The sequence below is a fragment of the Bos taurus genome, chromosome 2 (genome assembly GCF_002263795.3).
Source record: "Bos taurus isolate L1 Dominette 01449 registration number 42190680 breed Hereford chromosome 2, ARS-UCD2.0, whole genome shotgun sequence".
Taxonomy (NCBI): domain Eukaryota; kingdom Metazoa; phylum Chordata; class Mammalia; order Artiodactyla; family Bovidae; genus Bos; species Bos taurus.
Genome location: NC_037329.1, coordinates 135,025,575 through 135,053,409, shown reverse-complemented (window position 1 = coordinate 135,053,409; position 27,835 = coordinate 135,025,575). Strand labels below are relative to the sequence as shown.

At 61.8% G+C, this 27,835-nt stretch overlaps 1 protein-coding gene across 18 annotated transcripts in view; it reads left to right on the top strand.

Annotated features, from left to right (window-relative positions):
• ARHGEF10L (Rho guanine nucleotide exchange factor 10 like) overlaps window positions 1-27,835 on the top strand; it is a 169,735-nt gene that overhangs the window by 101,546 nt on the left and 40,354 nt on the right. For 12 of the 18 annotated variants that reach the window (XM_024975410.1, XM_024975361.2, XM_024975369.2 and 9 more), the window contains 10 exons: window positions 597-713; window positions 1,927-2,019; window positions 2,757-2,930; window positions 7,604-7,749; window positions 9,828-9,842; window positions 10,062-10,243; window positions 13,540-13,655; window positions 14,078-14,205; window positions 15,522-15,622; window positions 22,735-22,856. In XM_024975410.1, the coding sequence (XP_024831178.1) occupies window positions 597-713; window positions 1,927-2,019; window positions 2,757-2,930; window positions 7,604-7,749; window positions 9,828-9,842; window positions 10,062-10,243; window positions 13,540-13,655; window positions 14,078-14,205; window positions 15,522-15,622; window positions 22,735-22,856 (1,194 nt within the window). 18 annotated transcript variants of the gene reach the window in all.

Below are 27,835 nucleotides of genomic sequence, written 5' to 3'. Positions count from 1 at the left end.
TGTCCCGGTCCGGTGCTCGCCCCCAGGAGGCTGGCCGCTGTGGGCAGCCACCCGGCCCATCTCAAGTCCCCCCCGCGGAGCGCTCACACCGAGCAGGGACCGGCCCCCGAGGACCCCAAGGCCGGTCAGGGCCAGCCCGCTGGGTCGTATGCCTGGCGATCTGCCTGTTCCCAGCGCCCCCTGCAAACTTGGGCTCCCTCTGGGCTCAGCTCCCCATCTGTGTAAGGAGGGGATTGAAGGTTTCTGAAACGGACGTCTGTGGGCCCCAGAGAGATGCCTGGGGTGAGAGAGGGTCAGGTTAGCAGAGCCTGCTTTGGGAGCACCGTCCTCGGTGGGGGGCGTGGGTTGGAGGGGTGCGTGAAGCACAGGCCCGCCCGCTCCCTTTGCCCGCAGCCCGGCTCCCCGGCACCCCTGTGACCTGGTGTCTGCGCCTCTCTGCGCCCTGTCCGCTGCCCGCACTAGGTGACAGGATTCCTGACCTCCAGGGTAGCTGAGACCCCCCGGGAGCGGAGGGCTGTGGCTGCGGGGAGGTGGGGGTGCCGCCCGCCCCCTCGCCTGGATGTGACCCTCCCTGGCTGCCCCCACGCCTGTTTCAGTTCTCCAAGTCCATGGTGCTAGACGTGTACAGCGACTACGTGAACAACTTCACCAACGCCATGTCCATCATCAAGAAGGCCTGTCTCACCAAGCCTGCTTTCCTCGAGTTCCTCAAGGTGGGTGCGGGGCGGTCTGGGGCTCCTCCCAGCAGAGCCCGGCGGTGGCGGGGGCAAGGAGGCTTCTCAGGAGGAGGGGCACTGTCCACCGTTTCTCTGGCCCAGGCACCTCTCTTCTTTCCTCTGGGGCATCCCCAGTCCCACGGGAGATGAGCCCCTGCTCCCCACCCCTAAGGGGGTGATTGAGAATTAGAGGGTCTATAAGCCGCATGGGGTCTGGAGCTTTGACAGGAAGAAGAGGGCCGTGATGTCTTGCTGAAGGGGGCTGGGCTTGGGTGGGTGTTCAGGTGGGACTCAGTGCTGGGGGTCATGTGGAGAACAGAGTTTAAAGGACTAAAGGCCTGGGGTAGCCATGCGGCCACGTCCCCACCCCTCTCCTTGGTGCGCGGTCATAATTCAGACGGAGACCCTGCCCAGCAGAGGGCACAGGTGGGCCAGGACCCCCAGCCTCAGAAGACACACCCACAGTCTAGATCCCGTAGGGACGAGGGGCTTTCTCAACGGGGTGCCACATGATGCGGGTCCTGGGGGAATGGTGGGGTTGAAACAGAGGGAGATGGGAGAGTGTCTTCCAGGTACCAGGGCGGTGGGCAAAGGTTAGAGGCAAGTCCAGCTGGATCCTGGGCACGGGGTGCCCGGGAGAGAGGCGCAGAGCCTCTGAGTTCACTTTAGGTAGGTCCGGGCCTCAAGCCCAGGGCCTGGGATGTCATAATGCAGGCATTGGGGTGCCGGTGAAGCTTTGGGTGGAAGCGAAGGCCGGTGGGGACGTCCCTGGGTTGCAGGGGCCGAGGTGTCAAGGTGGCAGGTGGTGGCGTGGTGGAGACAGAAGCGACACCCAGGGCAGTGAGAAGCCCCGTGACCACCCCGCCCTGGGATCGGGCCCGTTCACCTTACTTGACGTGGAGGGAAAGGTGGTCTCAGCTCCTTCCAGAGGCCTGGCCTCTTGAATAAACGGCTGAAGGGCCTAGTTCTTGCACTTTCGGCCCGGAGACCTTAACGTGGTGCTCCAGGCCCCCGAGGGTGTGGGGCTGCACAGGGGGCCCCTGTGCTGGCAAGGGCCCCTGGCTGCGGACCCAGGGGCCTCCCTGGCTCTTCCCTCTGGCCCGAGGCTGACCAGCATGCTGGGGAGAGGAGCCTGGGTTGGCACAGGTGTGCCCCGGGTGCCGGCCTCTCGCCGCAGACGCTCAGCGAGTGACGCCGTCTCCCCCAACAGCGACGCCAAGTGTGCAGTCCCGACCGCGTCACGCTCTACGGGCTGATGGTGAAGCCCATCCAGAGGTTCCCGCAGTTCATCCTCCTGCTGCAGGTACCGCAGCCGGTTCTGGCGGCCGCCGCCCTGCAGGGTGCAGCCAGGGCTGGTGCATGCCCGGTGGGGTTGGGTGGGAGGCCTGGCTCTGCCCCGCCATCCACAGCCCTCACGAAGGCCATGCAGGGTGGGCAGGGGCTCGGCCCCCAGCCCCGCTTTCCTCGCCCCCGGGGTGGAGCCCATTCAGTGCGACCGCGTCCTTTCCCTCCCCTGGTGGGAACCTGGTGACGGGTGCAGACAGTCGCCCACAACGGTGGGGGGCACGTGGAATCCAGTGCCCTGGGGCCCCTGGCAGGGCAGAGAGGCCCTGTGAGGGCTTTGGTCTTGGTGCTCCAGGCTTCCCTAGGGAGTGTCAGCCCCCACTCTGGCCCCAAGAGCTTGGGACAGCCCCCTTGATTGCCGGGGGTCCTCGGTCAGGAGGTGAGCCCCCGAGGGCCCCGGCAGCGTCTTTCCTCTGTCCTCAGAGTGGACAGCTGCAGGAGTGGGTCTCGTCTCCCCACACTCTCCGTCAGTGAGTCAGGGCTGGGTCCACCCGGTCACGTGACTTCACGTTCTCACGCGGTGGCTGTTTCTCTAGGCCTTGCTCCCTGTCAGGCCCCAGCTCCCCAGGCTCCTGGCTGGGTCCTTGTCCAGCTGGGTCTCCGTGGGGACTGTGGAGGCTGAGGCTGTGGCCCCAGCCAGTGGAGGGTCTGCTGGGGTGGGGGGTCTCAGTCCTGGCTCCCCCTGGCCCCCCACAGGACATGCTGAAGAACACGCCCAGGGGCCACCCGGATAGGCTGTCCCTGCAGCTGGCCCTCACGGAGCTGGAGACGCTGGCCGAGAAGCTCAATGAACAGAAGCGGCTGGCTGACCAGGTGGCGGAGATCCAGCAGCTGACCAAGAGCGTCAGCGACCGCAGCAGCCTCAACAAGGTGGGTGCCGGCCCCCGCCCACCGCCCCTGTCACCCGCCTCCCAGCGCCTCCAGGTGGCTGAGAGGGGTGGCTCCTTGCTCCCTGGGGTTTGCCGACCTTACCTTGACCGTAAGTCTCTCTTTTTCCTCCCCCTAATATTTATTTATTTACCCTGATGGTGCTGGGGCTTTGTTGCCGTGTGGGCTTTCTCTGGGTGCAGCGTGGAGGCTTCTCTTGTTTTGGAGCACGGGTTCTCGGGGGCATGGGCTCAGTTGCTCTGCGGCCTGTGGGATCTTCCCAGACCAGGGGTCGAACCCGTGTCCCGTGCGTCGGCAGGCGGCTTCTTAGCGCCTGGACCTCCAGGGAAGTCCCGAGGAGCAGTCTTGACTAGACCCCCTCCCGCCCACCCCGACATTAGTTACCAGTCATGCGTTTTTAGGATAAAAGCTGATTTTATTTAGCAGTAGAATTGCCAGTAAAGATGCCTGAAACGATAGCCTAGTAGTATGTTTAAACGACTGGGCTGTGGAGTCAGAGTCTGGGTTTGAATCTGGATTTTGCCACAGATACTCACGGTGGGGAATCACCCAACTCCCTGAAGCTCAGCTGCTTCCTCTGAAACCTTCCTCTGAAATGAGTTTGACAGAACCTGACCCCTAGGGCTTCTGCAAGGCCAAGGAGAGCGCTGGCCAAGTGGCAGACCCAGAGCCCTTAACGCAAGGTGGCTGTGGTCATTATTAGTGTTATTTTTTAAGAAAAAAAAGTCCATGCCGTATTTTGAGATTGCAACTTAGAAACATTCTAGCAAAAAAAATCTTAACTTTCAGATGAGTCTATTAGAGAACGCTGTTTTTTAAACTATTATTGATTTATTTTACTTTTGGCTTCTATGGGTATTCTTTGCCTTTTTTTTTTTTTTAATTTGCAGTGAACAGGGGCTGCTCTTTGTTGTGCTGCACGGGGTCTCATTGCGGGGGCTTCTCTTGTGGGCACAGGCTCTGGGCGCTTGGGCTTCAGTAGCGGCAGCTCACAGGCTCAGCAGTTGCGTCTCGTGGGCCCTGGGACACGAGGCCTCAGGAGCTGTGGTTCCAGGGCTCAGTGGTTGAGGCTCGTGAGGCCTCAGGAGCTGTGGTTCGAGGGCTCAGCAGTTGCGTCTCGTGGGCCCTGGGACACGGGGCCTCAGGAGCTGTGGCTCGAGGGCTCAGCAGTTGCGTCTCGTGGGCCCTGGGACACGAGGCCTCAGGAGCTGTGGTTCGAGGGCTCCGTAGCTGTGGCTCTTGGGCCCTGGGACACGAGGCCTCAGGAGCTGTGGTTCCAGGGCTCCGTAGCTGTGGCTCTTGGGCCCTGGGATACAAGGCCTCAGGAGTTGTGGTTCGAGGGCTCCGTAGCTGTGGCTCTTGGGCCCTGGGACACGAGGCCTCAGGAGCTGTGGTTCCAGGGCTCCTAGCTGTGGCTCGTGGGTCTAGAACGCGGTGCTCAGCAGTTGTGGCGTGTAGGCTTAGGTGCTCCGAGGCACGTGAAGTCTTCCTGGACCAGGGATCGAACCCATGTCCACCTCATTGGTAGCTGGATTCTCATCCACTGTGTCACCAGGGAGGTCCCTAGAGAACCCTGTTTTTAAAGCACAAAGTTGGTCCGAGAGACTCAGTCACCTCCCGGAGTCAGCTGTTGGTGACCTTCAGTCCTGTGTCTCCTTGGTGGCTTGTGGCACGCACAGCTTGCAGCTGCTCCCACATCTGGGAGGTCCCCAACCCCGGGCTCTGCCTCCTTTCACTCAGTAGAGGGTGGGATTTGGCCCTGATGATTTGCGGGGAGGCGACCACGCCCCAGGATACTTAGCAAGAACAAGAGTTGTTCTCTGGGGAAGGGACATCGTGCAGGGTCACAGGAAGGTGTTCAGATCATCCGGGAGAGAAACTGGGAGCCTCCTGGCTCTGTGCCCCCAAAAGCAGAACTAGGGCCGGTGACTAAGGTCAGTGGGATTTCAGCCACAAGGGGAGGACTTTCTAATGTTTGTGAGCATCACCATGAGCGCCCTCCCCACGTGGCCCGCGCTTTACAGCCTGTGATGCTCTCTGACCTTCACTGTGATCTTTGATCTGTACCACGGGCCCGTGGAGCAGGGCCTGCACAAGATATTCTAAGCTTCGGGGTCCTGCATCTTAAGACGGTCCCACCTCAGGCCAGATTCAGGCTGCATACGCGTGCTCAGGCCCACACAGGACTTTTAAGAAGATGAAATTGGTTGCCAGCATTTAGAAATGGAGAAGCATCCCACAGAATGTAGACACGTTCATCCTCTCGAAGGGTTGGAAGAGCCGGCATCCTGGCCCACCTTCCCACATGGGGCTGGTCAGCTGAGCAGCGGCTGCCCACGCCCCCTCAGTCCCCATCCGGGTCTTTCCCCTGAGGTTACCTGCTGGCAGCTGGGTTTGCTCCACCCATTCGAGGAGGATAGAGCTGGGAAGAAAGATAGGGCAGGAGAGGAGCCCCCGCCCCGGGGTACCTCGTCCAGGATTGCCCAGGCTGGGCCTGAGGGGTGAGGGCGTCCCTCCTCCCCGCCCCGGGGCAGGGATCCCGCAGCCCTCTAGTTTGGAATGCCTCTCAGGAAAGTGACTCCGGCCCCGTCACAGCCGCCGTGCTGGCGTCTGAGGGTCTTTACGCGCGAGAAGCATCTTCTGTCTCCTACTTTCGTTCCTCTTCTGCATCGTGAGCGTTTCTCTTGCTTTGGCTCACACACCTGTGAGGTCACCCGGGAGAAGGAACCCCTTCTCCTTATGCCTGCTCGGGAAGGAGCTGTGCTCCCCTCTCCTCTGTCCACTGGGGGGACACCCAGGCCGTAGGAGCAGTGGCCTCTGGCGGGAGGTCAGGGAGACCTGTCTGGTGTTGGGAGAGGGACAAGAGCCCCGAGCCCAAGTTTCCCGCCATCAGGTGGCCGTGCTGGGTGCGTGCGGGGGGCGGCGGCGGCTGCACAGAGCGTCCTCCCTGGCCAGGGGAGCTGGTCCCCAGCGTGGTCTTGGCCGCTCTGAGCCCAGCGCTGAGGTTTCCCCCTCGCCGCCCGTTCCCCAGAGAGAAGTGGAAACGAAACTGGGTGTGCTCAGAGCGGAACCGTGTTGGCTGTTTCAAAATGTGCCTGCTCAGGACCTGGCTGCAGGGGGCCGCTTGTGCAACATCCGAGCTTTCTTTTGTCTTTTTTTAATCTGCTTAAGTGGCAGGAGAGTGGTTGCCAGAAAGCAGGGGACTTTCCTGTCCCGCGTTCCAGGTCGCGGCACATGTGGCCATCTTTTCTGCGGCCTTTGGGGTCCCAGCTGTGTATTCACAAGCCGGTGGTCAGCTGGGTGGTGGAAGTTGTGAGGTGGGGGAGCCCAGCCTTTGCAGTCGTGGGGGGACCCCTGGGGTCCCTGAGATTTGTGTGTGTGTGTGTGTTGGGAGCCACGGGCCTTTCCCTGCCTCCTCTCACCCCCAGCCTGGAGCTGGAGGTGTGTGCGGCCAGCTGCCTCGTGCTGCAGACAGCGCGTGAGGACCGGCTCCAGCCTGCCCCGCTGCTCAGCCAGCATGGGGTCTTGGCAGGCCGCTTTACCTCGGGAACGTCTGTCCCTTCATCTGGGAATGGGGGGCCTTGGGGCCCTCGAGCTGGTGCAAGGAGAGGTGGGCTCTCTGGTGGCATGTGGAGCAGCTCAGGGTTCCGTGCTGCCCGGAGAGACATGGTTCTTCAGAGGATGGCAGGGTGTTCTCTCCGGGAGAGGAGTGACCGGCCCTTTTCCTTGCGAGGATGGGGAGGAGGGGGGTGGCTGCTATGAAAATGAACTTGTCTGAATACTCTTCTTCTTCCCCCGCAAAACCCCTTCTTAGCAAAGACATGTTTTCCGTGGGTCCCTGGCTCTGATGGCGGTCGTGTGCTGGCTGGTGTCCAGCCTGGGATGGGCACACGCCTGCCTGGAGGCGTGAAGGTCTTCAGCCTGGTCGGTGTGGTCCGAGGGCTGCCTCGCTGGCCAGCAGAGCCCTCCCAGCCCCGCACGAGGCCTTCCCTGAGGCCCGCGGCCGACACGGGTCAACAGGTCAGGGTGAAGAGTGGGACCTGCCTTCGGGCCAGGAGTCTGCCTGCTTGAGGCTGCGAGAGCTGTGGGGACAGGGGCCATCTGCGGGGTGTCCCACTGTGGGGCCAGCTCACTGGACGTCACGTAGGGCAGGCACTTAGAGGGGCCCTGCATTTGGGTTAACGCTCTGCCATCAATGTCTTAAAGTTCTTAATAATTCTGAGTGAGCCCCGTCCAGGGCTCTGCAGGTCATGTAGCCAGAGTCATGCATTTCCTTGGCGATGTGAGCTTTGGTGCCGTCACCCACTTGACAACCGAGGAGGCCGAGGTATGGGCAGGCAGCCTGGCACCTGCCAGGGGGCTCCACGGCGTGCCTCAGGGCCGGGGTCGGCGCGTGCTGGAGCCGTGCTGCCGGCAGGGACGGAGCGGGGCTGGCGGGGGCAGCTCGCCCGAGCAGGGTGCTGGCCGCTGAGGGGCTGGTGGTCAGGGCCTCTGGTCCCCAGGGGTGGGGGGCGTGGTCCCGCCTCACCCCCGCCCCTCCCGGCCGTGGTCCCCTTTGGGCGTGGAAGGACCGCCCTGGGTATTTGGCACAGTGATGTCTGCGGAGCAGCCCGTGAGCAATGCTGGCGTTGATCTTGCTCTGTCTGCTCCCCTAGCTTCTGACCTCGGGCCAGCGGCAGCTGCTCCTGTGTGAGACGCTGACAGAGACCGTGTATGGTGACCGAGGGCAGCTGATCAAGTCCAAGGAGCGCAGGGTCTTCCTGCTCAACGACATGCTGGTCTGTGCCAACATCAACTTCAAGTAAGCGGGCCTGGCCATCGCCCACCCCGGGGAGCCCTCCCGTTGCGTCCCAGTCTCCCAGCCGGGTCCTGTGTGAGCCTGGCTGAGGTCTCCGACTATCTGACTTCCTCTTCATCTCTCTTTGCCGCTACATCCCTGGTCCCCAGAGCAGGGGACCTGCAGGGGTCACTGAGGGCCAACAGCTGGCCACTGCACAGGGTGGGCTCTTCTGGAATTTTGTCCTCAGGATGGAACAGCCGCCTGAGTTTTGACCACTTTGAAATCCAAGAGGGTCTTCCCTGTGTCCAGCCCAGATCCCAAATCCCTGCTGTAGTATCGTCATTATTATTATTTTTGGCTGCACCATGTGGCGTGTGGGGTCTTGGTTCCCAGACCAGGGCTGGAACCTGTGCCCCCTGCGTTGGGAGCCGGCGGTCTTAACTACTGGACTGCTAGGGCAGCCCCCAAGACCTGCCGCTTTAATCAAGTAGGTTTCCTCTAGCTGGACCACAGTGTTTTAGCACGGGGCTTTGCCTTTCCCGCCACCCCCCGCCTCCCTGCCAGAGGCTGGTTTCCTGCTTCTGGGTCAGAGGTTGCAGAAATGCCTGGGGCCAGGCCGCCGGGCCTGGCTGGAGCTGGGGCTGGAGTTAGAGCCCTGCAGGGGGCGAGGGCCATGCCTGAGGCCGGAGTCCGCAGACTTGGGGCCCGAGGGTTGCAGTAGCCCTCCGGAAATCTTATGTCTGGCTCCTCTGGGGAATTCACAGAAAGATTGAGACATCCAGCTTCTCTTGAAAATGGAAGATCCCACTTTCGGGCCCACACTGCCCGGGGCCACGCGGGCCTGCGTCTGGGCTGTGTGAGCCCTTTACTGGGCCTCCTGGTGACCCTGGTCACTCCCGTCTGCTGCTCGGTCCTTTGTGCTTCGGGGATCGTGCCCCTTGACCCCGTGAAGGCCAGCGGGACCTTTCCCGCCAGACTCTTAGCCCTGCCAGTGGAGGAGAACCTCATTCCTCACTATTTGGCAGCGCTTTAAAAAACCCCGGAAGCAACGGCTGGCAGCAACACCCCAGACCCACTTGGAAGGAGTCGCCCACAGTCAGGTGCTGACCCTGCCCGGCTCTCTTGCTCGCTCAGCCTCTGCCCCGTCTTCCGTCCGTCTGATTGTCCTTCAGACGCTCACTGGACCCTAACTTGGCGCCAGTTCACAGGTCTGGGCGGGACCCGGCCCTGGTAGGGGCCTCAGGCCAGGGAGCCTCTGACCCAGATCAGTGCGGCTCTGCTGAGGACTGACTCTTCCATGCAGTCACTCAGTCTCTCTCTCATGCAAACACTGTAGTTTTTTTATTTTTTTGTCTGCAGTGTGTGCCATGAGGAATCTTACTTCCCTGACCGGGGATTGAACCTGAGCCCCCTGCATGGAGCGCTCAGCATGGAGTCTTAACCACTGGACTGCCAGGGGTGTCCCTAAGCTCTTCAATTAAGTCCTGTTTGCATCCTGGGCTCCATGCAGGTGCCAGGGATCTGACCGACACAGTCTCTGCCCTCCTGTTGCTTGGAGCCTCCAGGGTGTGAACGTGTGATGGGGGTGTTGTTGAAAAGTGAAAGTGTTAGTCGCTCAGTCGTGTCCGACTCTTTGTGACCCCGTGGACTATAGCCCGCCAGGCTCCTCTGTCCATGGGATTCTCCAGGCAAGAGTACTGGAGTGGGGAGCCATGCCCTTCTCCACGGGCTCTTTCAGACCCAGGGATCCAACCAGGATCTCCTGCGTTGCAGGTGGATTCTTTACCATCTGAGCCACCAGGGAAGCGATGAGGGTGTTGGTGGCCCACATTTGGGGGGTCATTTTGGGTAACTTGGGGTGAGTCATGTGACTTGTTTGAGCATCAGTATCCTTTTCTGAAATAAGGCAGGCTTCCTAGCAGGGCCGTGGTGGGAATAGGGGGCTATGGAAGGCTAGTGTCCGGCCTAGGGAGAAAGCCCTCCACGTGGTCCCCCTCCGCCCTCATGTGGCCCAGCCTGGCGGCCGCCCCCCCAAACAATCTCAGCGCCTGCAGAAATCGCTCAGTAACAATAATGACCCTTCTTGTCTTTTTCCTCAGGCCTGCCAACCACAGGTAGGGGTTCCGAGGCTTGGGTGGGAGTGCGCCTCTGGGGCTGGCCTGGGTTCCCTGATGCTTGTGCCTCCCCCGCTGCCTGCTCCACCTGCTCGGCTTGGCCGAGGGCTGTACTGGGCTGCGAGGTGCCTGGCTGAGCTGACGTGCGGAGGAGTGGCTCCGGGCTGACCCTGGGGTGGGCGCGGCGGGCTCTCCAGGGCTGTCCTCTGTCCCTGGCAGGGGCCAGCTGGAGATCAGCAGCCTGGCGCCCCTGGGGCCCAAGTACGTGGTGAAGTGGAGCACAGCCCTGCCGCAGGTCCAGGTGGTGGAGGTGGGCCAGGAGGGCGGCCCCTACGACAAGGACAACGCGCTCATCCAGCACGCCGGCGCCAAGAAGGCCTCGGCCGCGGGCCAGGCCCAGAGTGAGTGCCCGCGCCCTCCCCTTTTCCTGCTGTTTGTAGCTGTGCACAAGCACGCACCCATGTCCCTACTCGAGCGTGCAAATGCACCCCCGCATTCACCCCTCCGCCCCACTGCCGCCCCCATCCCAGCCTTGTACACCCTCACGTGCACGCACACACAGGCACACACAGGCGTGCACATGCAGCGACCTTGGATCCGAAGCATGACCTCTAGGGCCTGCCTGGCCACTGCCTGCCTCCCTGTGGGACCGCAGTTTGCCCGTCTGTTCCGTGAGGGGCCTGGGTGGCCTGTCCCCGAAACCCGCAGAGCTCAGGCTCAGGGTGGCCTGGCTCCCCTGGATGCTCCTTCCCCACCCTGACCATCCCCTCAGACTCTGTCTGATGGTGGGGACAGTGAGAACTGGGGGTGAGCGGCTCCCCTGTCGCCCGCTTCCCCCATCTCCTGCTGCTGCAGGACCTCCTGGCTGCCCTCCCTGTCCTGCGCGCCTCCCTCCCCAGGCCGACCTGCCAAGTGCACACCAGAGCCGTGTGTCCCCCTGCACCTGAAGCGTGCTGGCGGCTTCCTGCTGCCCTGGGGTGAGGCCCGCAGGGGCCCACCCCCACCCTGCCCTGGCCCCCGTTCCTGGGGGCTGAGTGCCCTCTTGCCCCAGAACATTCTCCTGGCCTCTGCCCTTTCCGCGTGCTCTGCTGCTGCCTGGATTTTGTCTGGCTGCCCTGACTCATCTTGGCTCAGGTGACACTTCCTCCAAGAAGCCTTCCCGGTTCCTTTGGGCTGGCCAGGGGCTGGCCCTGTGCTCTATAGTCCCGGCTGTGTTCTCACCTCTAAGGCGATGCTCTGGTTGCCATCTCGTCTGCTCCTTGGTGTGACTGTGGCCCTCCGCCCGGGCGTGTGGTGGGTGTTTACACACATTTGCCAAGTGAACGGAGGAGGTCACTGCGGGGCAGCGGGAGGGCCCTCTTGGCCCTCCCCACCAGCCCTGTCTCGCCCTAACCCTGGGGGTGCCTCTGAGGCAGGGGCTCGCCGCACACTCTTGCCCTCAGGGGGCCATACCCGCTTCACCCGCGGGGTCTGCCTCCCCAGGCTGGGAGGCAGGCAGTGGGGGCTGTTCTGCGTTCCTGGCTGTCTGTTCACAGAAGCCCCCCGGGAAGGGCTCCCGGCCCGCCTGCCCTCCTCAGAGGCACCTCCAGCCCAGGATCTGCTCCACTTTCCCGGGACCACTTGGACTTCTGCTCTGGGACCCCTCCTCCAGCCACTGTTTTATCTGTGACCGCATTTCTCAAAGTAGAGGGCTAGGGTTCCAGATCCCCTTCAAAGAGGAGAGAAGAAATCCTTGTTGAGCCCCAGTTGGCCTCGGATGAGTTTTTATTATATTGTTATTCAAATGTGTGCAGATCTAAGACGAGGTATAATATTAATAAGCTTCCTCTGCTTCTATCCCTTGAGCAACCACCACATCTAAACAGATTCACAAGCAGAATAGAAATGAAGCCACAAAACAGTAAAACTCAAATTAGCAGCATTAATGGAACGTGATGGATGAGGTGGTCTTGCTGGAATGGAGTCGCTCAGTGTGCGTGTGACTGTCTCCCGGGCCAGCTTCTCTTGAGCTCTCTGCGCCTGTACCCCAAGGTGCCTTGTGGTGGGCCCCGTGTCCCTCCAGCTCGTTCCGCCGGGGTCTCTGCAGAGCCCTCCTCTGCTCTTCACTCGGTGGGAGCCTGTCTCTTATGCCCACGCCCACCTTGCTCCGTGTCCGTTGCCTGGAGGCCAGCACACGGTACCAAAGTCCACGTGGCTCCAAAGTCGGGAAGCCCTCACCCTGGGCAGCAGGCGTGGATTTCTTCCTTTCTTCTTTTCTGAACGCACCACGAGGTTCGGGGGATCTTAGTTCCCTCACCAGGGATAGAAGTCACACCCCTGCAGTGGGAGCACAGATTCTCAGCCCCGGGCTGCCAGGGAAGCCCAGGCTGTGGCTCTGCAGCCCTTGCATCCAGGTGACCCAGATGTGCACCTGTTTGTTAGATAATCGTCCGGATGAGAATCCAGATTACCTGCCGCCACCCTCCCCTGGGGCTCCGTGAGACCTCAGCTTGGGTGACCACGGCGGGGAGAATGCAGCCGGCTTCCCTAGCCTCGCATTTAGAGAGCCCCCTGTCTGGTCCTGCGGGGCCCCCGGCTCTGTTTCTTGCTGCCCTCCCCTCAGGGCCTCGACACTGCAGTTGTATCATCCTTAGAGATGTGGGTGCCGTCACCCCTATCCCGCCTCTGTCCCATCGCCCCGATACCTTCCTCCCTAGTACCTCCCACCATCTTAACTGACGCCTCCCCCACCCCACTGAGCTTCCCAGGCTGTGCCAGTGGTGAAGAACCCGCCTACCAACGCAGGAGACGGAAGAGACACAGGTCCCATCCCTGGGGCAGGAAGATCCCCTGGAGAAGGATATGGCAACCCACTCCAGTATTCTTGCCTGGAGAATCCCATGGACAGAGGAGCCTGGCGGGCTACAGTCCGCAGGGTCGGAAAGAGTCGGACACGACGGAAGCAACCTGGCACGCATGCGACCCTGACCAGGTCGTCAGCTCCACAGGAACAGGGATCTTGCCTGTCTCGTGCCGATTTCTCTCCAACACGTACAATTGAACCTGCCGTAGAGCAGGCTCTTAGAGCATCTTTGAGCTGCTGGCTGTCCACGGGCTCCCTTGGCACGGCTGTTTTCCTTCAAGGCGGTGCTCACCATCCTCCTGGGCCCGCGAGGGCTCCTCGCCGCTCCTGGCACAGCTGGCTCTCAGTCTTCTGGTCTCCTGTGACCCTCTGCATAGACTGAGTGTGGCCCAGACCCTAGGCGCCAGACTATCTCCCTGATTGGATTGTCCCCGCCAGTAGACGAGAGCCTGGTGACGTTTCCTTCCGTATCTATTGTGCCATATCCCCAGGGCGACAGCTCTTCTTTCTTTTTAAGATGTGTTTGTTTATGGCTTTTCTGCCACCCGCGGGCTTTCTCTCCTTGCCTGCGCTGGGCTCCTCTCTGGCTGTGTTGTGCGGGCTCACTGCAGCGGTTTCTCTTGCGGAGCATGGGCTCGGGAGCGGTGGCTCTGGAGCTGTGGTGCATGGGCTCGGTTGTCCCGCGGCTCGTGGGATCCTCCCGGACCGAGGATCCCCCAGGGTCTCCTGCACTGGCCGGCGGACTCGCAGCCGCTGAGCCCCCAGGGAGGCCCGGCAGCCCTTTGCCGCTGCGGTGAGTGCCTGCTGGGGTTCCTGTTGGTGCCTTCCCCACCCACAGGGTCTCTCTCTGCCCAGATAAGGTGTACCTCGGGCCCCCGCGCCTCTTCCAGGAGCTTCAGGACCTGCAGAAGGACCTGGCCGTGGTGGAGCAGATCACCCTCCTCGTCAGCACGCTGCACGGCACCTACCAGGTACCCAGCGCCAGCTCCCCTTGCTCGGTGCCCGGCGTGCCCTGGCCTCGGGGCCCCCCAGCAGTGCCGGGTGACGCCCCTGTGGCTGCTGGGAGCCCGGTGTGTGTGGTCTGTGGTTTGGGCAGAAGCTTTGGTTCCGGCTGACCAGGGCCCAGCTGGGGGCATCTTTTTCTTGTTCCCTGTACAGAGTCTGGTTTGTCCCGCAGCGCCTTCCCAAGCCTCATCCCAGGCTGGGAGGCTGTGTCCCTTTCGAAGGAGGGGTGCTGGGGGGTCAGAACCAAGGCCTGGCCCCCGGGGAGTGGCCGAGCGTGCGAACCCCCGCTCCTCTCCCCTCGGCGGGCCCCCACTGCCCTGGAGTCGTCGAGGGTGGCTCAGGGGGACAGCGAGCTGTGTGCTGACGTCCTTGGCTCCCTGCGCCCTAGAATCTCAACATGACGGTGGCTCAGGACTGGTGTCTGGCCCTGCAGCGGCTCATGCGGGTGAAGGAGGAGGAGATCCACTCAGCCAACAAGTGCCGCCTGCGGCTCCTGCTTCCGGGGAAGCCCGACAAGTGAGAGGAGGGGCCAGGAGGGCGTCGGTCCGGCCTGCTTGTGGCTGGGCGGGGCGCGGCGGGGGTGGGCGTGGGCTGTGCCGGCGCAGCGTTTGGCACAGAGCAGATGCTCCTGGCCGAATGGATGAATGAACGAAGGAGCCGTTCTTACCCGGGTAAGCCCATCCTCTGTTGGGCTGCTCGGACGCTGCCAGCGGTCGGTCGACCGTGCCATCCCCTGGGACCAGGTGCAGCCAGCCTCCCCCAGATGCCCGCCCAGGAGCTGGCGCTCCGTAGACCCACACCCGTTCCACAGGCGTTTGTGGACTTGACGCAGAGATGGAGAGGGAGCCGTGTGGTCCCCACTCTGCAGGTGGGGAGGCGGGGCTCAGACGTGGGAGGCGGGGCTCAGACGTAGGAGGCGGGGCCGGGTTCTCAGGGTCCTCACTCCCTGGCCTAGGCCGGGTGGTGAGCCGTCAGAGCCCACTTTGTGACCCGCTGGGCCTGTTGCACAAAGAGTCAGACACGACTGAGTGCACGCACGCGTGTGTGGCGGGGGCAGGCGGGGAGAGGCTTACAGGCTCTGTGGCTGCAGGGCAGGGGGGACTAGAGCCCTGGGTGGGGGCCTGAACCTGTGCGTGGCCCTCCTGCTGGCTCCCAGCGCCCTGCTGAGCCACCCTGTCCCCCCTACCCTGTGCCTCCTCCTCCCCACGCCCCACGGAGGGCTTGGGACCCCGGGCCCACCCGCCTCTCCGGGCTGGGGTGGACCACAGGGGTGAGACAAGCTCAGAAACAGTGAAGGCGCCCGGCCACTCCGAGGCGAGGTGACAAGGACAGCAGGGACCTCTGCCCCCCAAGCCTGCACACAGCTGCGTCCTCTCCCTCCTTCCTGCATTCACGTATTGTTCCGCCGACATTTACCAAGCAGCTGTCCTGCATCAGGGGCCAGAACAGGCCCGAGTCACAGGCTCTGGGCCAGGTGTGTGCAGGCGGCTGGCGAGGCCTGCGGAAGGCTGACCAGTCGGGCCCGGGGGCCGCTTGAGTTGCAGCCTGCAGAGGCCCAGACCCCTGTGGCCTTGCTGGGCCCCTGGCCCGGGCTGGGAGGCTGTGGCCTTGTCGCTCTGGGGACCTACCTGTCCCTGTGGCTGTGGTGGGTGGAGGAACTCTTTCCCCAAGGGACCGAGGCTTTGCCAGGCCACTGGCCCCTCTGGCTGTGCTTCCATGCTCTGCACAGACCGCGCTCCGTCTCCAGGGCTGGTTGGGGTGGGAGATGGGCTGGCAGTCTCCTGGGGAGCCAGGCCCCATTCCAGCACTCATGCCCTGCTCTCTCCCTGAAGGTCCGGCCGCCCCATCAGCTTCATGGTGGTCTTCATCACCCCCAACCCCCTGAGCAAGATCTCCTGGGTCAACAGGTTGCACTTGGCCAAGATTGGACTCCGTGAGTAAAGCCCTAGGGTCGGGGTGGACAGCGGGAGGTTTGGGGTGTGTATGTGTGTGGGTGCGAGGGGGGCGTTCAGTCTCGGGGGCCACGGAGGCTTCTGAGTGAAGGGAGATGCTGTAGTGACCTTGGACACGTCACTTCCCTGCTCGGAGCCTCAGTTTCCCCATCTGTAGGATGGTGGGAGTTGATGGAAAGTTAATTAGTGGTTGCCCGGGGTCTGGAAGAGGAGAGACTGCAGAGTCACCACTAAGGGTTTTTTTGGTGAGAATGATGAAAATGTTCTCAAACTAGAGAGTGGTGATGGTTGCCCAGCTGTGCGACTATACCAGTGAAATGTACTCTTTATTTAAGGGATGGATTTTATGGTAGCTGAATTATATCTCAATAAAACAGTTGTACAAAGAATGATGCAGGTTAGACGACACTGATTCTCACCCAGAGGCCTCTTTATAATTCTTTTCTCCTGTGCTGTGCAGTGCTTAGTCGCCCAGTCGTGTCCGACTCTTTGTGACCCCACTGACTGTAGCCCGCCCGGCTCCTCTGTCCATGGGATTCTCCAGGCCAGGATACTGGAGTGGATTGCCATGCCCTCCTTCAGGGGATCTTCCCAACCCAGGGATCAAACCGAGGCCTTCCGCATTGCAGGCGGATTCTTTACTGTCTGAACCACCAGGCTCTTTTCTCCTATGCATCCGCTATGAAATAAGGGACATTTCTATTTATAAAGTGTTTCCTGTGTGGCGAGCCTTTTTCTAAGCATTTTACACATCTCTCTTTCATTTCACATTCGTAGTAACACCACGAGGCAAGTCTGTTGTGAACCCCTGTGTTCGGTTGAGAGTCTGAGGCCGAGAGAGGCACGGCGACTTGCCGGAGCTCACACAGCAGGAGGGGCTTCAGAACCTGGGCAGTCGGCTTTAGAGCCCACTCTTAATTCCTGTTCATTCTACTTCCTCAAGTTGGTGAGCTTCTGTCTGCCAAACTACGTTCGTTAAGCTATAAGCACTTTATTTGTGCTTTTTTTAAATTGAAAAAAGGCCTGGTTGGTTGCTGATCAGAACCGTTATTGTCTTTGACATGCTAGAATCCCCATGTGCCGATTCCAGTCAGTAGCAGCGATTTGGGGAGGTTTGTTTTATTTTATTTTGTCTCTGTTTACTGATGTGATCTTTTTCGAGATAAGTATTCAATATATATCTCTAATAGATTTAAAAATGTTGCTGGGAAGGGGTCAGGACCTCTGTCAAAGGCTTTCATCAATTAAAAGAAGTATTGGGTCTCTATAGTTATTTGAGAGGATGAGATGGATGGCATCACCCACTCGATGGACATGAGCTTGAGCAAGCTCCGGGAGTTGGTGATGGACAGGGAGGCCTGGTGTGCTGCAGTCCGTGGGGTCGCAGAGAGTCGGACCCGACTGAGTGAACAGCAACAGTGCAGTAATTTCAGGCACGGGACGAGAGCAACGAAGAACACGCCACTGTTCTCAAGGAAGTCAGTTTACAAGGGCAGGCAGAGGCTTGTGAGGAGCAAACCGACGGGGAGGGGCTGGAGCCGACTTGAGACCGGCACAGAGCCTGGGGTCTGGACTGCTTAGGGCGGGCTCTGAAGCTGGGCGGAGGTCCCGGTCCAGTGAGCCAGGCTGTACAGCAAGTGCAAAGGTCCTGAGGTGGCCAGAGCTGGTGCATAGCTGGGTGTGAGGGGAGGCCCGTGGAAATGGGGAGCGGGTTTACTGGAAAGCCAGGGTGAGGTGTACGGAGTTCGTCTGGAAGTGTGGGGGCTTGGTTGAGGGCGGTGTGACCTGATTAACGTGTAAGTGGATCATCTGGCTGCTGCGTGGAGGGGGCGGTTGGGGGTGTAAGAGGGGAGTTAGGGGGCACGGAGGAGGTGTTGGAGGCGTGGGGGGCATGGACGGGGCGTTGGGGGGTGGAGGGGGCGTTGGGGGCACAGAGGGGGCAACGGGTGCAGAGGAGGGGGCGTTGGGGGGGCGGAGAGGGCGTTGGGGGCACGGAGGGGGCGGGGCTCAGGGGGCGTTGGGGGGGTGGAGGGGGTGTGGGGGGGCAGAGGGGGCATGGGGGGCACAGAGGGGGCGGGGCGCAGAGGGGGCGTTGGCGTGGAGGGGGCGTTGGCGGGGCGCGGGGAGGTGGGGGAGGGAACAGGGAGGAGGCCTGGGCTTGGAGGAGCGGGGATCGGGCCCTTTGGGGTCTGGTGTTGACCCACACGGGCCTCCGCGGGTTGTTTCTGTGACCACGAGGCCTGTGGACGGTGGAAGAGGGGTCTTAAGCCGAGGGTGGCGGGGATTCTGGCCAAGGTAGCCTGCCTGCCGGGCATGGGCCACGCGCCCCGTTCTTCCCGCCCGTGGGGAGGTGTCCAGGGCCTGAGCCCCGTGTGCGGGCCTGTGCCTGTCTCCCGTCTGAAGCTCAGATGCTTTGCCGAGAGGGCCCCGGTATTGGCGGGAGAGGCGCTTGCTAATGTGAGCAGCTCCCTTCTCCATGGCCTGTGAAGACACTCAACTGCCTTATCTCCACCGGGTTTCACTGCAGCAAAAGTTTTAATGGAAAGAGAGTCATTTGAAATCTTATTTGAACTCCTGGGCTCCCCTGGGGCTTGAATAATTTGGTTCTTTTATTTTCCCAGTTTGTTTTTTTATCTGCAGTGCCTGGTGGGGAGGGGGGGTGGGAATAATATGAGCCTGTTAGAATATGTTAAAAATGTTTATTCACAAAGGATGTTATTCCTTTAATTTTTTTCCCTGTATCTTCCTCTCTCCCTGAGTCCAGTGTGCCGAGATCATAATCCACCAAAGATTGAGAGCAGGGGGCTGGGCAGGGGCTGCTGGGAACTGGGATAGGAAGGGCAGGGGTGCTGGGGGGTCTGGGGACCCCACTGACACCCCAGTGTGGCCGCCGCTGCGCCCTGTGGCCTGAGGAAGGCAGGCTGTCTCCCCTAGCCTGGCCTAGAGCCCCCTGGGCCTCTTCCTGTGCATTTCGGGGTCTGAGCACCATGTGAAGCGGAGCCAGACTGTGTGGGGTTCAGTTCCCAGCCCTGCGGCGTCCCAGCTCTGTGATCTTGGACGGACAACTTCACCCCTGCATGCCTGGGATTCTCCATCAGAAAATGGGGATGTCCCCAGGGTGTTGGCTGAACATAGGGGAGATGGTGCGTGGAAGGGGCCGCCCCCAGGAAAGGGTGTCTGCATCTCCCTGGGCAGTGGTGGGCCTGGGGTCGCGTTTGGTGCGGGGGGGCCAGGACGCCCTCCACATCTCCCTGCCAGTTAGTCTCTGTCCGTTAAGGCTCGGGAAAAGGTTTGTCGATAGGAGGCCCTGGAGGTGGGGGTGGGGAAAGGACAGGCTGGGGCTCCCGGCCTCCCTTCCTGCGGCCCCCCAGCCCCTGTGGCTCCGAGTGCTGCATCCGTGGCCCGGGGCCCCTGGAGCCTTTCCCGATAGACCCAGGCAGTCCCACCATCAGAGAAGCAGGTCCCCGCTGGGTCTTCGTTAACCCTCAGCCGTCAGAGGGCGAAGCCAGCACTGCCCAAGCACTCGGTGGGAAGCAGCGGCTCTGCTCTGCAGGAGGCCAAGGGTGCTGGCCCTGGATCCCCTTTCGGGTTTACCCGAGCCGGGTGACCACGACCGCTGCCTGGCCTCCCCGGACCCCAGTGTCTCTGCAGGGGCGAGGTGTCCGGACAAGACGCGTGTGGGGATGCCCGTGGCCTCGGTCTGCAGTGTCTCCGTGGGGTGGGCAGGTGTGACAGGGGCCTTGGGTTTAGCACATAGAGTGGGGTAGGCTGGGCTGTCTGCTGGGGCCACCATGAGGGCGAGGGTGCAGGGCCGGGACTGAGTGTCAGGGGAGTGGGAGGCAGGCAGGGCTGGAGATGCTGGGTAGAGCCGGCCAGGGTCGGGGCTCGGCCTGGGGGCGAGGGGTGGTCCAACCTCTTCACGAGGACAGTGATCATAGTGGATTCTATTTCTTTTTAAAAAAATATGCTTTAAAGAATTATTTATTTCTTTGGCTGCGTCGGGTCTGGGTTGAGGCAGGCCGCTTCGTTGCAGCGGGCAGGCTTCTCTCATTGCAGCGTGTGAGCCTCGCTGCCCTGCGGGATGTGGGATCCCAGTTCTCTGACCAAGGTTCGAATCTCCGTCCTCTGCTTTGCGAGGTCGATTCTTCACCACTGGGCCACCAGGGAAGCCCCTGGGTTCCGTTTCTTGAGTGTCTGGCGCCCCCTGGGTATTAGTGTACAGCCTTCCTGGTGCTCACAACTCCTAACGGTTGGAATTATTTCCCCCGTTTTCCAGACGAGGCCACAGGCTGAGAGAGGTGACGTGTGTGGCTCTGAGCCACGCTGGCAGAGCTGGCAGAGTCAGCCTCCTGCGGCAGGCGGGCGGTCCCGAGGGCTCTGGGGCGCGGGCAAGGACCCCCGGGTTGGGTGGGTGCTGGCGGACACAGCCGATGCTAAATAAGGCCCCACTTAATGTCAGCTGGAAGTCGTGCTTAATGTCACTTACCCAACACGGGCTTTCTGTCTCCGAGGAGGCAGGCTTCTGATTCGGTCTCAGCTGCCCCAGGTCTGTGACGGGAACAATGGCAGCGGCAGATGGGGAACAACAGCCCCATTTTCTGTTAACGTTCCCACTCGCAGGCAGGGAAGGCACCATCTGGAAGGAGAAGGTCAGATCATTAAAGGAAGAGACAGGATAAATTGCCAGGACTTGATGGGCTGGGAGCGCGTGGAAGGGAGGGGAGGACAGAGCTCGGGGTGACACGGTGATGGGGGAACGGACGCTTCTACTCCTGGAGCTCTGGGCGGGCAGGTGGGCTCGGACCGCTCTCCCGGGCCCGGACCGCTCTCCCGGGCCCTTGCCTGCCGAGGCGGGGGTCCTCGTGACTGTGAGCGCCTTGGGTCCGCCTGATTGTGAGCGCCTTGAAAGCAGGGCCATACTCTTCACTCACTGCCCGGGCTTTGTCCAGGGGTGGTGGGCGGTCCTGACGTGCCAGGCTGCGTCCCCAGGGCGGGCGGGCTGTCTCAGCTCTCCCCTGTCCTGCAGGTGCTGTGCGGCCTGCCTCCGGGGGCTTGTTCCTTGGCTCCTGAGCCCTGTCTTTGCCCCCGCCTGCCCCCGCCCGCCCTGTGCAAGTGGGGCGGCGACTCTGAGCTCCCTGCTGGCTGTGGGCGGGTGCATGGGGCAGCGCCCTGGAAAGTGTGAAGTGCGGTGCACACGGCCATCTGCTTACAGAGGTGTGCGTCCTGGGCTCAGCTTGACCTTTCCTTGGTGGCCTCTCCTCCCCAGTGGCGGGAACCAGGGCCCGGTGGAGCGGAGCGCCTGGCGCTGGGGGTGCCCCTGGCCCACTCAGGGAGGGAGCTCTTTGCCCAGAGACTCCGCTGCTCGAGGGGGTGGGGCGGCGCCGGAGCCTCTGCCGGAGCGGGAGCTGGTTGTTCGCAAATCCCTGCATTTGTGAACATCCTCGCCTTCTCAGCCTTGGCACCTGCCGCCGGGATCCAGCACCCAGACATCACCTTTGTCTGGTGGAATGGCAGTCGTAAAGCCCCTGCGCGTGTGACTGACGTACAAAGAGCCATGCGTGTTTCATGTACACGACTGGGTGAGTTCAGAGGTAAGCATACCTCGTGAACTCCATCGCCACAGTCTATGCCCTGAACAAACGCGTCCTCTGCAAACTTCCCCCGGGCGCTCTGCCTCATTATTATTTGTGTGTGTGAGATAAGGACACTTAACATGAGGTTTATCCTCTGAGCAAATGTTAAAGTGCGCAGTGCGTGCCCAGGTGCTTCAGTCCGTCCGGCTCTGCGGCCCCATGGACTGCAGCCGCCAGGCTCCTCTGTCTGTGGGACTCCCCAGGCGAGACTGCTGGAGTGGGTTACCATGCCCTCCTCCAGGGGATCTTCCAACCCAGGGACTGAACTCGTGTCGCGTACACCTGCTGCATCGACGGGCGGGTTCTTTACCGCTAGCGCCAGCTGGGAAGCCCAAAGCACATAATTCAGAGCTGTTGACTGTAGGCCATGCAGATGATCTCTGGGATTTATTCATCTTGTGAGAACAAAGCTCCACGCCCTTCCCAGTTGGCCCTGTTTCTCCAGCGCTTTCCCTGGGCTGAGCGGGGCTTGGGGAGGTGACTGCTCTTGGAGGCCATCATTCTTATTTGACTAATCCGGGAAATGGGGCTCGGGGGTGAAGCTTCGTTCATGCCACACAAGGGCATGAGGGTCCGCTGTGCGTGCCGTGCCGTGTGAAGGATGGAGTGGAGCGGAGGACGGGGTGTGGGAAGTTTCAGCCTTCCCAGAAAACGGGTGTAGTGGGAGGCCGGTGGACACGCGAGGACATGAAACACACGTGCACGTGCATTCACACGTGTACACACGTGTACTTGTGCGCCTGCGCACACACGCACACAGAGGGAAAAAGACGCAAGCCTATTAATAAAAGCCAGAAATGGTGGTCAGGGCCATTGTGCACACCCGTAGGGCTGAGACAGAAAGCGATGGAGGTGGGGGAATGGGGCGATGGTCGGTTGAGGCCTTTCTGAGAAGGCGGGGGCTCAGCGTCAGCCTCAGCGAGGAGGAGCCGAGCCGGCCCTGGAGAGGGCAGAGGGCAAAGGGCAGAGGTCCGCCCTCCTGCGGGCTGGTCCTGTTTCAGCCGCAGAGGAAAACCTAGCACAGTGGGGCCTGCTGCTGAGGGTGAGGCTGACAGGGAAGGAGGGTCCTCGCAGCTCTTCCGGAGGAGTCTGGATTTTATTGCAGGTGGACGAGGACCCGGCAGAAGAGGGGAACTGCGGGGTCGGGGAGAGGCTCAGCAGGACGGCGCTGGCTGTCACGGGGAGGGGGAGCTGCAGGGGCAGCAGTGAGCATCCAGGGGTGGGGTCAGCATGTGGGCGTGGTCTGGGGGGGCCCCCGTGGACGACTTTGTCCGTCTCTAACGGGCCCTCCCCACCCCCATCCTCTCGCACAGGGGAGGAGAACCCGCCGGCGGGCTGCAGGGGCAGCAGTGAGTGTCCAGCTGGCGGGGTCAGCACATGGGCGTGGTCTGGGGGGGGCCCTCGTGGACCACTTCGTCCCATCTCTAACGGGCCCTCCCCGTCCCCTTCTTCTCGTGCAGGGGAGGAGAACCAGCCGGGCTGGCTGTGTCCGGATGAGGACAAGCAGAGCAGAGCCCCGTTCTGGTGCCCGATCCTGGCCTGCTGCGTTCCCGCCTTCTCCTTCAGGGGCCTCAGCCTGCAGGTGAGTGCACGTGGGGGCGGCCGGGGCGCCCGGGTGGGGGGCCCAAGGCAGGGGAGGCCCGGCTGCCACCCCAGCTTCTCCACGTAGGGCCCACGGGGTTGCTCTCGGGGTCGGCGTCCTCCCAGAGAAGGGGGCAGGCGACCTCTGTGGGTCAGGGAACTGACAGTTGAGTCGTTCTGACCTAACAGACAGCAGCGATCTGTCAGCTGATGGTGTGACGCCCGCTCAGCAGACAAACTGGAACGCACCCGACTGCTGTGCCCCGCTTGGGAGGTTTCACCTCTTACGACGTTGCTGGGGCAGCTGGCTTTGGCTCCACGGCCATCACCCCTCTCAGTGCTTTGCCATCACTTGCTAGTTTTATTATTTATAAGAACCCCATGAGCAGATGTCTCTAGGTCTCCTTAGCAGTAAAGGCTCAGATGACATGATTTTTTTTTAAATGTCATGGCCAGTGAGGATGACAGGAGGAATAGGAGTCTGGTTCCCTGGCGCCTGCACCCCTGGCCGTAAGCACAGGCGGTTACCACCACCTCCCACCCGCCCCCTCAGCAAACAAGAGCAAAGAGAAAAGAGTGCTGAGTGGTATAGAGAATAAATCAGATACAGTGAGAACAGAGATGGGGGCGTGTAGTTAGGGAAGGCAGTGGCGCCCCACTCCAGTACTCTGGCCTGGAAATCCCATGGACGAGGAGCCTGGTGGGCTGCAGTCCATGAGGTCACTAAGAGTCGCACAGGACTGAGCGACTTCACTTTCACTTTTCACCTTCATGCATTGGAGAAGGAAACGGCAACCCACTCCAGTGTTCTTGCCTGGGGAATCCCAGGGACGGGGGAGCCTCGTGGGCTGCCGTCTATGGGGTCGCACAGAGTCGGACACGACTGAAGTGACTTAGCAGCAGCAGTTAGGGAGTCAGAGAGGGCCTCTCAGAGGAGGTGGCATATAAACTGAGGCCCTGTTGGTGAGGAGGACCCAACCACGGGAGGGTCCGGGGGAGAAAATTCAAATCAAACAAACCGACACAGAAGCCTGCGATCGGAGCCGTCGGGGCAGCTGGCATGGCCGTGGCTCCGGGAGCCAGCAGGGGAGGCTGGGCTCTGAGACCCGATGGTGGGTGAGCTGGTTCATCTGGCCTTGCAGGCCGCATCGGGTTTGGATTTCATCCTTGGAGCAAGGAACAACCAAGCATGGCTCCAGTCGGGACCGGCGGGACCTGGTTTGCCTTTTGGAAGGATCATCAGACACTTCCGGCCGATGTGCGGGAGGGCACTGTGGACCCGGAGGGGCTAGGACGGGAGGCTGAGACCCTCGCAGAGCTCGGTGCCGGGGTCCCGCTGAGACGGGCCGGGACTTGGTGCAGGTGGAGGGAGGCCGGGGCGAACGGAGACTGGGGCGGCTGTGGCGAGGCGAGAGAGGCACTGGTCGTCAACGTGGTGTTCTATTGCAACACTTAAAGAAAAAACTCAGACCAGCCCACTGTGGGCTTGGCTTGCCTGCCTTGTTTTTTTTTTTTTTTTAAGTTGAATAAAGAGCCAGGATTAGGAAGGCAGCATCCAGTCCTGCCTTTATTTCCGTTCTTAGTAATTGTTCACTGATGATGTTTTGTGTGTGGGAGCTAAATTTTTATTGTAAGAACTTACGTTGAAACGTTTTCTTGGTGGCTGAGTATTGCGGCCCCCCTGAAGGGGTGTCCCCGGGGTGAGCACCCTGCTCCCCTCCCCCTGGTCCTGGCTCTGGTGGAGGCAGTGGGCGGGGGGCCTTGGGGACAGGTTTGGGCAGTGCTCTGGGCTCGGACTGGCTGAACTGGTGAGAAGGTGGCGCTGGGGGTGAAGGAGACGAAGGACTTGCTGGGTCTTTGGCTTTTGCTCCTGAAAGCTGGGCTCGGTGGGGTGCTGGTCCCTGTGCGAGTCAGGCTCCTCACTGTGAGCTTGACTCCTGGCCAGTGCTTGGTGGACAGTGGCTGCACCGCTGTGCTGTGCTTAGTCGCTGTCGTGTAGCGGTAACACTAATAACAATGAAAACGACAGTGACGTTACTTAAAGTTCTTTAGTCTTGACAACCACACATCGTGTATGGATGTGAGAGCTGGACCATAAAGAAAGCTGAGCGCCGAAGAATTGATGCTTGTGAACTGTGGTGTTGGAGAAACTCTTGAGAGTCCCTTGGACTGCAAGGAGATCCAACCAGTCCATTCTGAAGGAGAGCAGTCCTGGGTGTTCATTGGAAGGACTGATGCTGAAGCTGAAGCTCCAATACATTGGCCACCTGATGCGAAGAGCTGACTCATTTGAAAAGACCCTGATGCTGGGGAAGATTGAGGGCAGGAGGAGAAGGGGATGACAGAGGATGAGATGGTTGGATGGCATCACTGACTCAATGGACATGAGTTTGAGGAAGCTCTGGAGTTGGTGATGGACAGGGAGGCTGGTGTGCTGCAATCCATGGGGTCGCAAAGAGTCAGACATGACTGAGCAACTGAACTGACCTGACCTGAGTCTTGACCACAAGGGGCGGGTCCTTCTGGGACATGTCTGCAGCAGGCTCCGCTCTGGGCCTTTCCCGGAGATGGACTCCATGACCCCCAGCCACCCTGAGACGGACGGGGAGCCAGGGGCCGTCCCTTGCTCATGGCCCTGGGAAGGGGAGTGCCCTGACCCTTGCCCCATCCTTCTCCTCCCCCCGTCTCCCTGGGCCTTGGGTGGCACGCGGCCAGTGCAGTTCCCCCTCAGACATCGCCGGCCTCTGTGGGCCTCCAGTCCTGACCCCATTAGTAAGGGGCTGCCTGCAGGGTCCTGCCAGCTCTTGCCCCAGGGGCACAGCCTGTGGGCCGTGGGGCAGATTCCGGTCCACCTGCCTGCGGCTCTCCTGACTCGAGCAGATCCCGTGGAGAAGGACTTCTGGGTGCGGAATGCATCATCCCGTCTCCCCCCAGGGCACTGGACCTCTGGGGGATGCAGGACGCAGGTGACCTGACAGGTCACGCCCGGGGCGGAGGCGTCCCAGACAGGCCGCTGCCCCAGGGCCTCCCTGAAAGGACGCTCCCCCACCCCCGAGTGGGGAGCCACCCGCCTCCTGTCACCAGGGCGTCTTCCCCATGTGAAGCCCTTGGGGCTGAAGCACCCTCAGCCCCACTGGTGTCGTGGTTTGGGGAGCTTTCCGATGGCCTGCTTGCTGAGGTGGGAGGAGGTCCTTCTTGGATTTGGGCTCCATCTGAGCTATAGGCCCATCCGTGGAGGGCGACGGCGGGGCAAGGGGAAGGCTCAAGGCAAACCCATTTCCCGCTTTGGGCTGAGGTTCCATGACAGGCCTGCCAGGGGAGAGGGGAGAGGGGCGTGGGTGGGCTGCCGCCCACTCCAGGCAGCTCTCGTATACGGTGTCTCGGGGGCCTGAGGGCTGCGGCCCGGAGCTGCGGAGGCGGCCTGCTCGGGCCTCGGTGCTGGCTGCCACCCCCATCAGCCACAGTGACCGTCGGTGGGTCCCTGTCCCCTGACTCTGCCCCCGTTGCTGGTCTGGGACATCCCCTCCCCAACAGTGCTGTTCAGCTGATGGAGTTACTGCCCGTCAAGTGCTAACATGTCTCACCAGAAGCCCTCCTGACCAGTGACCGCTGCTGGGTGCCCAGCCCCTGCCAAGGGCGTTGTGCCCACCATCTCTAGTCAGGGTCCTGCCGAGATGCCGGGGTCCCCGTGACCACGAGGAACTGGTCTGTGGGGTCACCCAGCTGGCGGCACTTCCCAGGTGGTCCCAGTGCTGCAGGAAACCTAAGGGACGTGGGCTGGATCCCGGGGTCGGGAAGATGCCCCTGGAGGGGGACGTGGCAACCCACCCTAGTATTCTTGCCTGAAGAATCCCATGGACAGAGGAGCCTGGCGGGCTGCGGTCCACGGGGTCGCAAAGTCGGACACGACTGCGGTGACCGGGCACGCGTGCTGCTAGCAGCTGCGCTGGGGCTGGAGCCCACTGCCCGCGCCCAGAGCCCACGACTGCGGTGACCGGGCACGCGTGCTGCTAGCAGCTGCGCTGGGGCTGGAGCCCACTGCCCGCGCCCAGAGCCCGCCGTGCTCCCCCTGCTCCGCGAGGGGCTCCTTGGTTCTCGGAAGTCAGCTTCCTGTCACGGGCAACCCTTCTGGGTCCAGAGCCCGGCCCGTTCAAGGAGCCTTTGAGTCTTTGCCCCCGTCTCGGGCCCAGGCTCTGCTGACTGGCTGGCCTCTGGCCCGCTGGGGTTGCCGTGGAAACACCGGAGCCAGGCTGCGGTTGCCCCCCACCCCCCGCCCCAAATCCAAGGGGAGAGGAGCAGGAAGGGCCAGGCCCTGAGCGGGCTGTGGTCCCCCAAGAGGCGGGGTGAGGGGGCAGGGCCTGAGGGCACCCGGGAGCCAGGTGTGAGCTCCTGGCCCGGCCCATGCTGTCGTCAGGGGGCCACGGCTCCAGCGTGTTAACGGAAAAGAGCACCAGCCATTCCCTGCTGTGTGACCCTGAGCCAGTCACGTCCCCCCGCCCTCCAAGTTCACGTTTGCCGGCCACTCAGCACGGGGGCTGCGGGAGGTGACCCTTTGGGTCCCCTCAGCTGTGGCCTTTAGAGGCTTCCTCGTCAGATCACCCAGAGGGGCCGGCACGAGCAGGCCGCGGGCGCCAGCAGAGGGCAGCACCTGCCTGCTCAAAGGCCCGCCCCGCGGTGGCCGCGTCCTCCGGGGGGCACCTGCGCGCTCCCCAGCCAGCCTCCTCCTTTGGTCTGGCTGGAGTTTTCAGCAAGGCCCCTGAAAGGGCCAGGCCCTCCCCTCACACTGCCGTCCTGGCCAGAGACGTGGACGGCAGGTTTAGTTCAGGAACAGGCCCGAGGGCTGCTGGTGTGGGGTTGAGGGCCGCTGATGCCGAGGAGTGAGCAGCCGGCGGTCCTCAGTGATAGCCCCGCACAGACGGAGCCCCCGGCCTGCGGACCGGTCTCTGGTCCTGGTGGGGTCAGCCGAGGAGGGCTCTGCCG